General features: G+C 42.4%; 1 protein-coding gene across 1 annotated transcript; it reads right to left on the bottom strand.

Annotated features, from left to right (window-relative positions):
- Positions 1–2,383: 2,383 nt before the first annotated feature.
- On the bottom strand, positions 2,384–12,236 carry LOC122175480 (transcription factor LBX2-like). Its single transcript, XM_042863176.1, has 6 exons — positions 12,006–12,236; positions 10,232–10,307; positions 9,260–9,400; positions 4,055–4,276; positions 3,724–3,920; positions 2,384–3,624 (listed from the first exon to the last, which is right to left on the bottom strand). Exons 2-6 carry the CDS (start codon positions 10,239–10,241, stop codon positions 3,322–3,324), a joined length of 873 nt encoding a protein of 290 aa, XP_042719110.1. The 5' UTR covers positions 10,242–10,307; positions 12,006–12,236; the 3' UTR covers positions 2,384–3,321.
- Positions 12,237–12,773: the final 537 nt, after the last annotated feature.

The following is a 12,773-nucleotide window of genomic DNA, read 5'->3' on the forward strand; positions in this document are numbered from 1 at the left end:
AAAAGCCTTTACAAAGCAACATTAGGTCGGGGCTTAAAAACTTAGTGAACAGTTACAAAGGGTAAGAGAGAAAACCTTTCAACAAAACGAACTGAGACTAAAAGATTTCTCCTCTTTCTCTCCCCCCTCGTTTCGGTTGGATTTATCAAGTTAATTGGCATCTAATTACGTATCAAAGAAAGAGATAATGGGCTGCAATTAGACATAATGGCCTGGCGGTGCGAGATCCCTCCTGATTAGCACACAACTCCGAATCACTTCACCTGGTTCGTTAACAGGTGCCGCCGGTGGCTCCACGGTGTCTGGGCGCTGCGGGGGGGGGGGGGGGGCCAGCCGGCCCTATTCCCAGCCGTTGCCCTGTTGGTTGCTCTCGCCAAATTGGGACAGGCGTTAACGCACGGGCTGCAGCCGGCTCCCTGCCATTACCGCGGCGCTAATTCAATCAGGTTGCGCACACACTGCGGGAAGAAAGGCTTTGAAGTCAGCTTTCTACCCTCCCACCCCTTTTTCCTCCCCAGGGAGTCCCGTTTTCAGGTTATACAGCCCCTTCCTCGAGAGCCGCCAGCTCCAAAATGTTCCTCCCCAACTCAGCCACCCGGCCCTGCCATTTGCGGGGGGGGTCGCACGCTGCGCTTTGTCCCGCCGGCATCATTCCTGCCCTGAAGGTGGCTGTGATGTGATTAAAGACACAAAAGGGGTGTTGAAATGGAGCTCGCTCTGGTGGAGCAATGTGGGTTCCCTGCTGTGCCCGCGAGTGCCGCCGGCCCCGGGGCGAGCGGCCCGTGCACCGCCCGGGCTGGAGCGCTCTGCATCCGTTCCCCTTTTTTTTTTTTTTTTTTTTTTTTTTTTTTCCCTGCCTTCAGCCAGAGGCTGCCAGCATAGAGGCCCATTGTAGTATTTTAAGATCACTGGAATGTTAACTTCTAAAGAAAGAAGATTTTTGCGGGTAGAATAGGTTCTGCAGCTCATACATTCAGGTTACCCTTGCTAGCAGAAAGCCTAATAGGACCTGCCTGGGTGCCCGCAGGACTCAAGTCCATTAACTCCTCAAGCATCCTCTACTCTAAGGCTGCTCCACATCCCTGTTTGTCTCTACAGACTCAGTAGGATTAAATTGCAGCACCGCACATTGTGCTTGCCTCTGGACTCTTCTAAGCCTTTGCACAGAGGGGAAAGTTACCCCGAAGAGCCATGCTTGGGTGTGGAAGGGTGCAGTTAGGCCAGGTTTTCATGGCCTTATATTAAATCTCATCCTACCCCCATCCCATCCCCATCACCCTCTATCCCCATCACCCTCTACTCCCAGCCAATCCCGACGCTCAGGAATTGCCTCCCCTCTGTGGGTAGGAGTGTACTGTTCTCTCCCCCTTAAGACCTTTCATCTCCCTCGCCCCCTTCCCCCCCCAGGTCCCATTTGGTTGGGGCCAGGCTCTTCCCCGGCATTAGAGCAGCCCCAGCCTGCTGCCCCGAGGGTTGTGTGCCTCCGGCCTGGCCCTAAGACAGCACCAGGAGCTGTTCTGATGGCATTCTGAGTGAGCAAACCGTCTGGATTCCTCCTGTGCTGAACATGATTAAAAGACCACTTAACCCCTCCACATTTGTCCCTTTAAAAATGGGATAGTCAGTTTGACTCTCTTTAGATTTTTCCAGATAACTTGTATACTTATCCATCTTGAGTGTATTGCTATCTCAAAAATGTCTCTGCTCAATTGAAGAATGCTTTGGAGACATCTCAGTTTCCCAGTGATTTTTGAGATAGAGCAATAGAATTTCAGATTTCTCTCCCTTCCATTTTTTTTTCCTTCAAATCAATACAGTCATTTAATAATATTTGAATTTGAAAAATAAACATTCAGTTAGATTTTTTTTTTTTTTTTTTTAATCTCCTCTTAACAAAATTCCTTAAACTGTAATATCTTCCTAGAAAAGCCTCAGGAAGATCAATAGCACCTAAAATCCTTATTGCTTTTCTGAAACCCTTGCATTAGAACCACATTAACAGTGTATCTGTAAGCAAATAGTAACCTCAAAAGACTAAACAAATGCAGTATGGACTAAAATACTAAGTAGACTTCCAAATATGGGAACTACTCAGAAAAATCAAGGGCTGTGGCCTTTGGAGGCACATACAAGTTACTTTGAACCAGGTGGATGTATGACAGAGTGATTTCTGTCTAAAAATGGAATATTTGTGTTCAAGAATGACTAGCACCAAACCTTCCGACCATTCATGATAATGGTCAAGTGCACTGGAAATCTTCTAATAACTGAAGAGACCAGCTCTGAAGTGATGAAAATGTTTATTTCTCTTTTCATGTTAGCTCACAATCAGCTTTGAAAGATTTACAACAACTTACATCAATCAAGGATCATTTTTCATAACGCTTTCTCTAGCCTGAAATCTAAAATTTTATTTTAATAAAATCTTCAGACATTATCCAGTCATGAGCATTACTCAAACAAAAAGTGCACAGCACAATGGTAACAAACTTTACTGCCATTTGAGAAAAATAGCTTTGAAATGTTGCATTTCTTTTGACAATTACCCTCAAACCCCATTAGGCACATGCAAGATGCTGAGACACTAGCAAATTGCAAGGCCAGATCCCAAGATTCAAGATCTTTCCAAGATCTATTTTATGCAGTAGGCCCTTGTTAGTCCACTGAGGCCTCCCATGAAATTGTGGTATTTTCATATATTTATAGAAAACCATTTTTTGTACCCTAAAAATCATAGTCTATATGCTATTTCAATGTCTTCATTACAAATTCTGCTGTCCTTGTAGGCCCAGTCGTAAATACTGGTAACTAATTCCTGATATATCTATATGTCTTGTTAAAAGCACAGCTCCCTCCTGAAGTGCCATAGTGGAAGCAGCTGAGAGATAGGACAGCCATTTAAGGGAATGGGGGAAGTTAATGCTTTTTGTATGTATCCTCAGTAAATTGCAAGGTACAACACAAGATTATTCTTTCTCTACTAGGGCCAGGACAGAACTAGAGAATAAGGACTGTGCTTCATTCAATGGGGAGGAGCTCTTTCAGGGCAGGATAAATAGTTCTGCAGTCCTTGTGACCAATTCAGATGAAAGCTGAAAAAATGTTAAGGTTTGTTAGGTGATTCCACTTATGCTACCATTTACCCCACTATGTTTGAACTTGCTGGGCAGCTTGGCCTGAAGTCCATGATCTGGATTGTCGATCAGTATCTTGCTCAGAGCTGCACCAGAACTCCAGCAGGCAGATGCAGGCAGGGGCAGCCCAGATACAGTTATTAGATATTAGTGCAAATTCTCCTTAGTCACAGTCCATACCAGCGGGTCAGACACTCAGCAAGAAAGCCCTGGGATCCCTGTATCCTACAAAGCAGGGTGCTGCCCAGAAACCCACAGGCTGTGCTCTGCAGGCACTGCTGATGTCCAGGGCAGGTGCTGGCAACGCTGCCAAGGCAAAGCCCCCCGGGGCAGCCTCATGCCCGGGTAGAGGCGGCGGCCGGGCCATGTAGGTGAGTGGCAGGGACACCTGAGGTCTGAAAGGGAGCGCTGGAGTACAGAAAGGCTCCGGTCTCAACTCTTGCAGTTGCCTCTTGAGCTTCATTCGGCGGTTCTGAAACCAGGTCTTGATCTGCGGGAAAAGGGAGCGGGGCAAGAATTGAGATCCGTTCCTAAACCATCAGCCACCTTCCACCCCACCGTCCATCCCGGCTCCCCGCACCGCGCTCACCTGCACCTCGGAGAGCCGCATCCTGCCCGCCAGCTTGCGGCGCTCGGCGGCGCCCAGGTAGCGATGCCTCTGAAAGGAGCTCTCCAGGGTGCTGATCTGCTCGGCGCTGAACGCCGTGCGCAGCCGCCGGCCGCCCCTCGGCTCCTCGGGGCACGAGCACTCGCGGCCCCGCTCCTCTTGCGGTTGCCCCGCTGCACCTGGAGACGGAAGAAAAAAGCGTCAGGCAGGCCAGAGGGATACCAGTCCGCCTCAATCCCTTCCCTGGCTCCAGGGAGAGGCACACAGTTCATGTAGCCCTCCCATCCCAGAGTGAGCCGGTGGCCGCGATTACCTGCAGCCGGGGGTGTTGCCGAAGGCTCCCTGCCTTTCCCGGAGCCTTTCTCCTTGCTCCGTTCGCTCAGTCCGGGTCTGGAGCTCGAGGCGAGACGGCGGCCGGCGGCCGAGGGCGATGATCGGTGCGGGGTGCCCTGGGTGGGACTTTTGGGGGCCTGGCTGCTCTGGGACAGCCACTCCACAGAGAAAGGGGCCTTGGTCATCCTGCTGCGTTTTGGAGCTGCCGAGAAGGATAGCGTGAGGAAGCACGACTCCTTTATACCTCAAGTCCCGGAGGAAAACGTTGTTTGTATAAATACACATCAAAGAGCCAGATAAGTATCATCTAATTGCCATCAGTCCCCCCCCTCAACAAAAGATACCGTTCACACATTGCCACAGCTCGAGGAGGCCCGGCTCCGCCGTGTCTGCCCCTGGAGGTGTTCGCTCCCCCGTCAGTGATTTACAGCTCCTGTTGCAACCTATCCCGATGCAAATGGCATTTATGGTGCTGAGCGGCCTCAAATGGCACTGGGGAATGCACCCCGGGGGAGTGCGAAAGGACCCTCTCCCCCGGCCTCGGCGGGTCTTCGAGAGACAGCTTTTTTCATTTCAAGCAGACAAGCCTCTGCCTAAGCAGATCTTCTGAGCCTCTTCTCTGGCCTGAGCACTGTGCTCCCCAGACAGCCCGAGGCAGGAATTGCGTGCTGCTGGGGCTGTAGCATCGCAGCATAGACACCAGAGAGGGGGGGCTGAAGGAAAAAGTTGTGAACCAGAAAGAAGTAAGTGCCAAGGCTGTTGGGTTGTACAGGCCGGCTCCTGGCTGCTTATATAAAGCAGTTTTCTGAACTAAACAATCAGAAAAAGATAATTATTCCTTAGAATTTGCCCGTCCCACTCTTGTCTGATATCAGCTCACCTGCAGAAATTGTGACTGCAGGTCTGATCTGCCCATCAGTGTTGCAGATTTCTGACTTAAACCCCATCCACTGCCACCTGTACACAAAATCAGTGCTTTGCTGTCTATTTGATTTCTTGCTCTGTTATTCTGCCAGTCCTGCTTGGACTCAGCATTTGCTTCTCTGGTCATAGTTACTGTAATTTATTCCCAGGCTCTATTTCCTTGGCTGTCAGTGAGGTATGGAATCAAAGACTGAACCCCTCCTACTTATTCAGTTTGCATCTAAATAGTTCAATGTTTTCAAATTTAGTAGTATAAATTCATGTCTTTTCTTCTTTTTTTTTTTTTTTTACCTGTATCAATACAGTAAGCATTACTCAAACCATCTTCATCTATGATTCCTAAAATCTACACTTCAACCTCTTATTCCCTCAGAATATGGTTGTTAGATCTAGCCATCATTAAATCCCATCCAAAGGAAATATGTAAGTCCCTTGTGCCCAGGTTATTTTCATCCCTTACCCCTACGTAGTATTATATATATGCATATAAGTATAAATCATACATGGTATGATACTATATATGCTGAATATATGCATATAATAAATACATATTTATGTTTATAAGTATAAAAATACATAAAAATCTATCTGTAGGATTTCACCAGCTTTATGTTCTGTCAATAATAAAGGCATTGGCAAGCTGTTGGATTGGAAAAAGAATATGTGATACATGGTGTTCTATAAAATAGAAAAACACTGGTGCATCTGTCACATCATTTCTTTACAAATTTGAAAACATTTTCACCATCTGAGCTACAAATTACATCTTTACACACTGCTGGTTCATTAAATGCATTTTACTGAGGCGAATGTCACAGCCAAAAGATGGTGTAAATTGTTAAGCGCTCAGAGACACAAACTGATTATACTGTGACAAGGTTAAACCAAATGTCATTTCCATTATACATAAATTGTATAAGCATCCTTGATAGATGGCAGATGACTTCTGAATGTAACGATTTCTACAATATTTAACAGCTGCTAGTTTAATTTTATCTACATTTCTTAAGCTCTTTCTATTCCTATGCATTATTCATCAGGCATTTGTTTGAAAACCTCATGCAAAAGTGTGATTCAGAAATACTGTGTTTAGAATCAGGTGATATTGCCAATGGGTCAAAAACGCTTACACTGATGTCCCTGGGCTTTTGCAGTTAGAGATAAGCAGGAAGAGATTGTCCCTTCACTTTGCTGCTACAAAGACTGAGAGACGAAGAGCTCAGACACAGACACTACTGCCACTAGCAAAAGTCTTAAGATCTGCTTGGCAAACTAAATGACAGTAAGTTTTGCAGTTGTTTGTACAAAACACAGTTGTTCTCTCTGCGGACTCAAGACCTTCATGAAAATAAATGACAGCAGCTCACGAAGGCCAAAGGAGACTGAGGATAGTAATGACAAAAGCCAGCCCAGGCAGAGCCATCCTGTGGGAGTTGATGTAGAAGCATTTTAGCATTCAGGGAAACTACAGTGAGTTGAGATTTGTCACTTGACACAGACCACTGTATTTTTTGCAAGCAGGCACTGAATTCAAAGTGGCCAAGTTATGGCTTTGTAGTGGTGTGGGTGGTACAGGATGGGACCAAGATAACAGTGCTTACACAGGCAGCCCTCTAGAAATGTGTTTACACGACACTGGTCTCAGGCTAAGGAGGTTCTGCAGAGCAAGGCAGTCCTACCTGGATGCCTACTATGCAGCTGATAGCAGATATTTTGGTTCAGCAGCCCAGTCTTTGAGCACTAATTGCTTTTCTATATCTTCCAATACAAAGGCCAATTCCCTACTAAGCCAGATGAATAACCTGAAGGACTGTGCTCTGAGACACCTACTTCCCGCTGAAGCTTTGAAAGAACTGAAGGGAAAGTAACTTCCAAGCACCTTCAGAAGAGGTACTGGAGAAGGCTGCCAGCATTTTCCCTTGCTGCAGAAGACCAAAGGAACTGCTATTTTCTAAGAGTAGGTTATTCTTTCTTGTTACAACAGAGAGTGCTGTGAGACTGGAGTAGAGTGAGCACATGGTCGTTGGGAGTAGTGTAGTGGTGGTGCAATGAAACAGTAAAAAGGCAACTAAGGACATGCCGGATTCATCTGCATGTTCATCTATGGGCACGCATAATTCCTTCTGAGAGATGCCCAGTGAAGTAAGGGCTGCTGGCAGCTGCTGTGCCACGTATGTGGTCTTAGTCCTGGCATGTTCATCCAACCATTGCTATTTCTGAGAGATCACTCTTTAGGATGTAAAAGCATTACAAGTGGCCTTTAAGCAACCTTTTTATCATCAATTCTTTCCTCCCTGACAGAAGAAAAACTATTTTTTCCATGAGGAATGAAAAGACGATACGTGCAGAAATACCAGGAGAGCCTGGAATAAACAATGTGACAAGGCATAGACAAAAATTAAATTTCTCTTTGTGCTTGGAACTGATATAAATCAATACAGTGCTCAAAATGCTGGGAGCTCTTACGACCCCTTACCATAAGGCTGCTACCAGCATCTGAACAGCCAGTGAAATCTTTCAAAAAATACAAGTTCTGCAGGAAGAAAACACTTAACCTGGATTGGTTTAGTAAGCTCTTACCCAACTTAGCCAGATTAAAGAAGAATTCAAAATTGTTACAAATTAGAACTGTATTTAAACACACTCTGCTGTTGCTACAGAGGCAGGGTTACCAGCAGCAAATTTATCGTTATTATTATTTCTAACTACAAAAAAACAAAACAAAAAACAAAAACAAAAAAAAAAACAACAAAAAAAAACCACCATTAGAGATGAAAAGCAGCCAAGTTTCAGGCATGCAAATCTTCTTCAGTGGTCACTGCTGTCGTACTGTAACTGAGAGACCTCTCTGTGGACAATTCTCAGACAAAACTGCTCAAAAGTTTGGACTTGGTTTAATTCTTCATAGCCTAGCAAGGATAATTTTTGAACTACTACTAAAAAAAATAAAATAGCATGAAAAGGGACTCTAGAAATGATCTTGTCTCCCAGAATAGATGGGAATTAATTGTTAGGTCCACTAAATATTTTGGCATCTGGGTTGTTTTAGGACTATGAATTATACAGAAATACAAAATACACCTATGCAGAATAATGTGTATACATAAATTCCTGAGTCCTACTGGTTTTAACAACTATTCGGGTTACTTGGACTGACAGTCTGATCAAGACCCACAAAAACAAAACACTGAAATACCTTAAAATCTTGTCAAAATCTGAGAAGCTTTTTCAGGTGTTTTACATCAAGGGCTTTTTCTCTGTCAGCATTAGCTGAAGAATAAATGTTCCCATGATGGTAACTTCTGTAATTAAATTTAACAGCTTGCTTAATATAAAACTGATAATGGAACATTTCATGCATATTTTCACTTCTTGCTTCTTGCGAATTCCTTCTCAAGAAATACAGCTGCACTATCACTTTCAGAAAGTAACCTTTCACTTTCAGCTATCACACAATTAGTCTATTTTCCCCCTTAACTTTAGAGCTAGCATTTGAGCATGACAGTGTCAACAGGGGAATAAGACATCACATCTGGCTACCCTGGGTCATCTGTCCCCCTTTGTGCCCATCCTGGTCTATGTTCTACAATGCTGCATAGGTCTGTGCAGTGAAAACATTTTACTGATTCTTTATTCATCTACTACAAATCAGATCTTTGTACTGCTCCAAAGCCAGCTTCTTTATATTAATGAGAATGTTACCTATTTCAAAAATGGGTTTCAAAGCTCTTCATTTTGTATTTCTAATTATTTCTTCCCCTTTTCTATCTTTCTCACTGTTACACTGTTTCTTCGTATTTTCTTTATTCCAATCACATCACGTACTCTGGAAACGTTACTGTTAGCTGAGGAAGAAAAACCCTTACTCTGAATAACACAGAACTATAGCAACAGAGGACAATTGACCCTCTGCCTCCACTGCACACCAAAGCAGGGGAGCACAGACGTCCTGACATTCCCCCTCAGCTTAATAATAAGGGAAAAGTGAGCATACAGTGGTGAAGGGCAGGAATACAGTTAGGTAAGATGCTTAGCTACACTAACAATATGTGATTCAGTGCAAAGCAGTGTACTTCCCTTGACAGGCTTCACAAATCAAAGGAAGGAAACTTTAAGATTTAAAGATATAGGATTAAAGGGAGCAGTTACACATATAGTTTTACAATCGGGATGCAAAAAGCTTCTTCTATTTTACATCTGCCAGCTTCTAACGGGCAGATTTTACGTAGTCGCCTGGAAAGTCAATCACTTTTCACAATACCTTTGCTCTCAGTGCGGCGCGTACGTCGTGAAACGTTGGAAGGCTCTCTTGTGCCATCTCCTGGTTGTAGTAAGACTTCACATGCAGGAAACTGCCGCACGAGGGAAGGAGAGAAGTTGTAGTTTAGTGGCAGTGGCTTTCCTGATGGTGAGAGAAGATGGACAGAATTTGCTTTCCACTTTCCCTGAACGTACAGATGTGCATGGAGGGCTTTCGCCTCTCTTTTGCTTTTAGAATTAAGACACTTTCCCACTGCATTAACGTAAGTATATAATGGAAATTCTGCATTCCCCCATAACATCTCCTGTGCGAGTTCAAGTGATGTACATTCTGCTCACACCTATTTTATTGCTGCATATCAGTGCAAAAATAGTAATAAGAACCTTGAAAATTTGTGATTGGGATGTGATGAAATTAATAAATTGATGAAAGATGCTCCCTGATTGCAAGAAAACATTTGAATTTTGGTCCAATCCACATCACAGAGAACACCGAAAGGGCTGAAGATCACTGCTGAGTCCCTCTACATTCTCAAGGACAAGAGCAAGAGGGTGTGTGTGAACACTCATCACAATTTGATCTGAGCTGTTCTCACAAATCCACAAGAAAGGGGATTCTACAGGCAGGTACCCCCTATTCCAGTGCTCAACAAGACATTTTCCAATGTAAAAACTGAAACACAATCAACACTGCTTCAAAATTAATACCTCTTGCCTTGAACTTCACGAAGCATGGAGAAAGCTAGTTCTCTTCCTTTCTACATGAAACTTTTTACAGCAACATTTCACACGCTGAGTCCTACTCAACATAGTTTTTTCTGAGTCTCTTTTAATCTATGTTTTTAAAAAATACTATTTTAATTGCTATCCTCCAGTCTCTTTTGTTTTGCCTGTATGTTTCCTAAATGCAGTGCCTAAATTATAAACTGTTACTGCCGATGTCTGCTAGTGCCAAATAGAGCAAAATAATTACCTTCTGTCATATATGGCTCTCTCACATCTCAGGTCTTCTGGTCCTTTTTTCTTCTTGTTTTCTTCATTTTGGAAAACTGTACAGATAGATTCATATTCAGTTTGTGATACATTGTGGTCCCAAGAGTTTCTTTTTTTGAGTTCCCGCAGTTGTTTTTTCATTTCACAGTTTTCCCTCAAAACATAGGAGTTAGAGCTTAAATTTAAATCATTATCACAACTATTTTGAGTTCTAATCTTTTTCCTTTCCATCCTCCATATCATTAGTCAAAATCCCAGACACAACTGGATCAAGGCCCTATTCTAATATGAACAGCCCTGCCCCTATTACATCCCCCTCATCTTCACAATTTAACAAGCAGTAGTAATTAGTCTTTGAAATTACTAATTAGTTGTGTCCCCAGCTAACAGTACATTCACCTGGATATTAACAACCTAATACATAAGCAGGTCACATAGATCTGTTGTAAAGAGATTTATAGACTTAAACATACAGTATGCTGGTGTTTTTTTCCACATATTGGGACCGTTATGCTGACAAATGAGACCATTAGGTTTTTCAAAAATTACTTTATGGACAAATACATGATAGCATTTAAAATTACTCTCTAAGCTTGTAGAGATTTCAAGTAGATTTTTCAGTATCTCTTCTGGTATCAAAGTTCATCTGGCTGACAATGTAATTCCCCAAGCCACTCTCTTTCCCTTGCCCCTCCACTTATTCTTATCTCCTTTTCCCAATTTTGATTACTATTTTCTTTCTTAGTTCTCTAGGAACTCACACATTCTCCCTAGATCGAAAGTACAATACCACCAAGATTATTTCAATTTTGCTCCTTATTCACTATAGAACAGATTTAATCAATTTTTTAATCGAAATTAGCATGATAGACTCCCATTCTCACTCCTAGTTCCTGATTAACTTTGATCACAGCATGCATTGTTGAGAGAGCAGGCTGTGAAACAGCAAACGGCTTTACCACCATCTGACAGTTATCCACCTCTTCTGCTCAGCAAAGAACTATATGTAACAAAATTTCTTGAGAATCCACCCTTACTGTTTTGCTTTTCTATTGCTGCCAATAGCATTTTGTCTGTACAGTTTTATTACTAATCTGCTGTGCTATTCTTTTCTATTTTTCTTGCTAATTCACCCCTTCTTGCTTCTCCTGCTTCTACCTTTTTCAGTACTCCCCCCCTTTTTTTTTTTTCTTTTTCTTTCCCCATCACATAATTGGTGAGCCCATGCAGTCAAACTTCTCTGTTGGTTCTCTTTTCCTTGCACGAGGATGGGCTGTTTCCATATTTAAAACATAGCCTGTTTTGGAACAGACACCCCCCCTGGTTTTTTTTTTTTTTTTTTGTTTTTTTTTGTTTTTGTTTTTGTTTTTGTTTTTGTAAGAAACAAACAATATTTGTTTCTATGTGCCTTAGAATCCCTTCCCCAGGACCTTATGCACCAAATCTTTGAGCATATTGAAATTCGCTTTTTGAAATCCAGCTGATCAACTGATGTTATCCTGCTTCTCTCATCTCCTTTCCTTTGTTTCTTATCTTTCCTCACAGTAACTTTCTTTTTGACTGCTTTCTATGTTCAGATTTTCAACTAGTTGCTCTCTATTAATCACAGTAAGATTTGAAATAGTAACCTGATTGTCTCACATTCTCTTTCTGATTCATGATTCCTTATAGACCCTGTGGCACCTAGCTCTTTTAATTTATACACAGGACAAGATACATAAATTTTAGAACAACTATGTGCAATATTGGGTTACTTTTTAGTATATAGTATTTGCAGTATTCTTTACTGTTGTCTTTCCTTCCTATGCGTTCTTGTTCCTTCGAATACTTTGTAATGACATTCTGTCATGCTGTTGATCTTCATGGAGAGCTGTTACTGTGCTGATGTCTGGAAATCTATACACTAATCTCAGGAGTCACCTGTTTTCTTTGGCCTTTATCTTCACACTCTTTGCCCCTTTCAGTTCTCTGCATAAAGACACTGAAAGGACATCAGGACACTTGCTTAAAAAGAAGGAAAGTAAGAAGAAAAAAGAAAAAAACTTTAAACAGAATGCAGCAAGTTTTTGTGTTGTAAGGATGAATATACACTGGATTGCTTTTAAGCATCTATGAGAGAGGAAAATCATTTATGTACAGACTTTCTACCACTATAGTATCAAGGACTGAAAAAACAACCCATATGCCTATCACTGAAGGACTGTTATCTTCCCTCTCTTCAAAGTGTAGTTTATTCATTTGTTATTTAGAAACAGATTTCTTAACATTTTAGTCATTTGCAAATCACTTACTGAGAAGTTATGTGTCTGAGTAACGCTTACGAAACAAATCCAACAGAGAAAGAATATAGAAAACCATAACAGCAAAGTTTAGAGCGGGCTGAAAATTTTTCAAGGAAAGAAACTTGCCAGAATCATGAATCAATGGTGATTCATGACATATTTTCCAGTTTCTTGATCTGGACTTCTATAGAATACTTCCTGGTAATCAACAGAATCCATCCACATTTCTTGACAGGCTAC

The sequence above is a fragment of the Lagopus leucura genome, unplaced genomic scaffold (genome assembly GCF_019238085.1).
Source record: "Lagopus leucura isolate 7727_CA_CO unplaced genomic scaffold, USGS_WTPT01 Super-Scaffold_739, whole genome shotgun sequence".
NCBI lineage: Eukaryota > Metazoa > Chordata > Aves > Galliformes > Phasianidae > Lagopus > Lagopus leucura.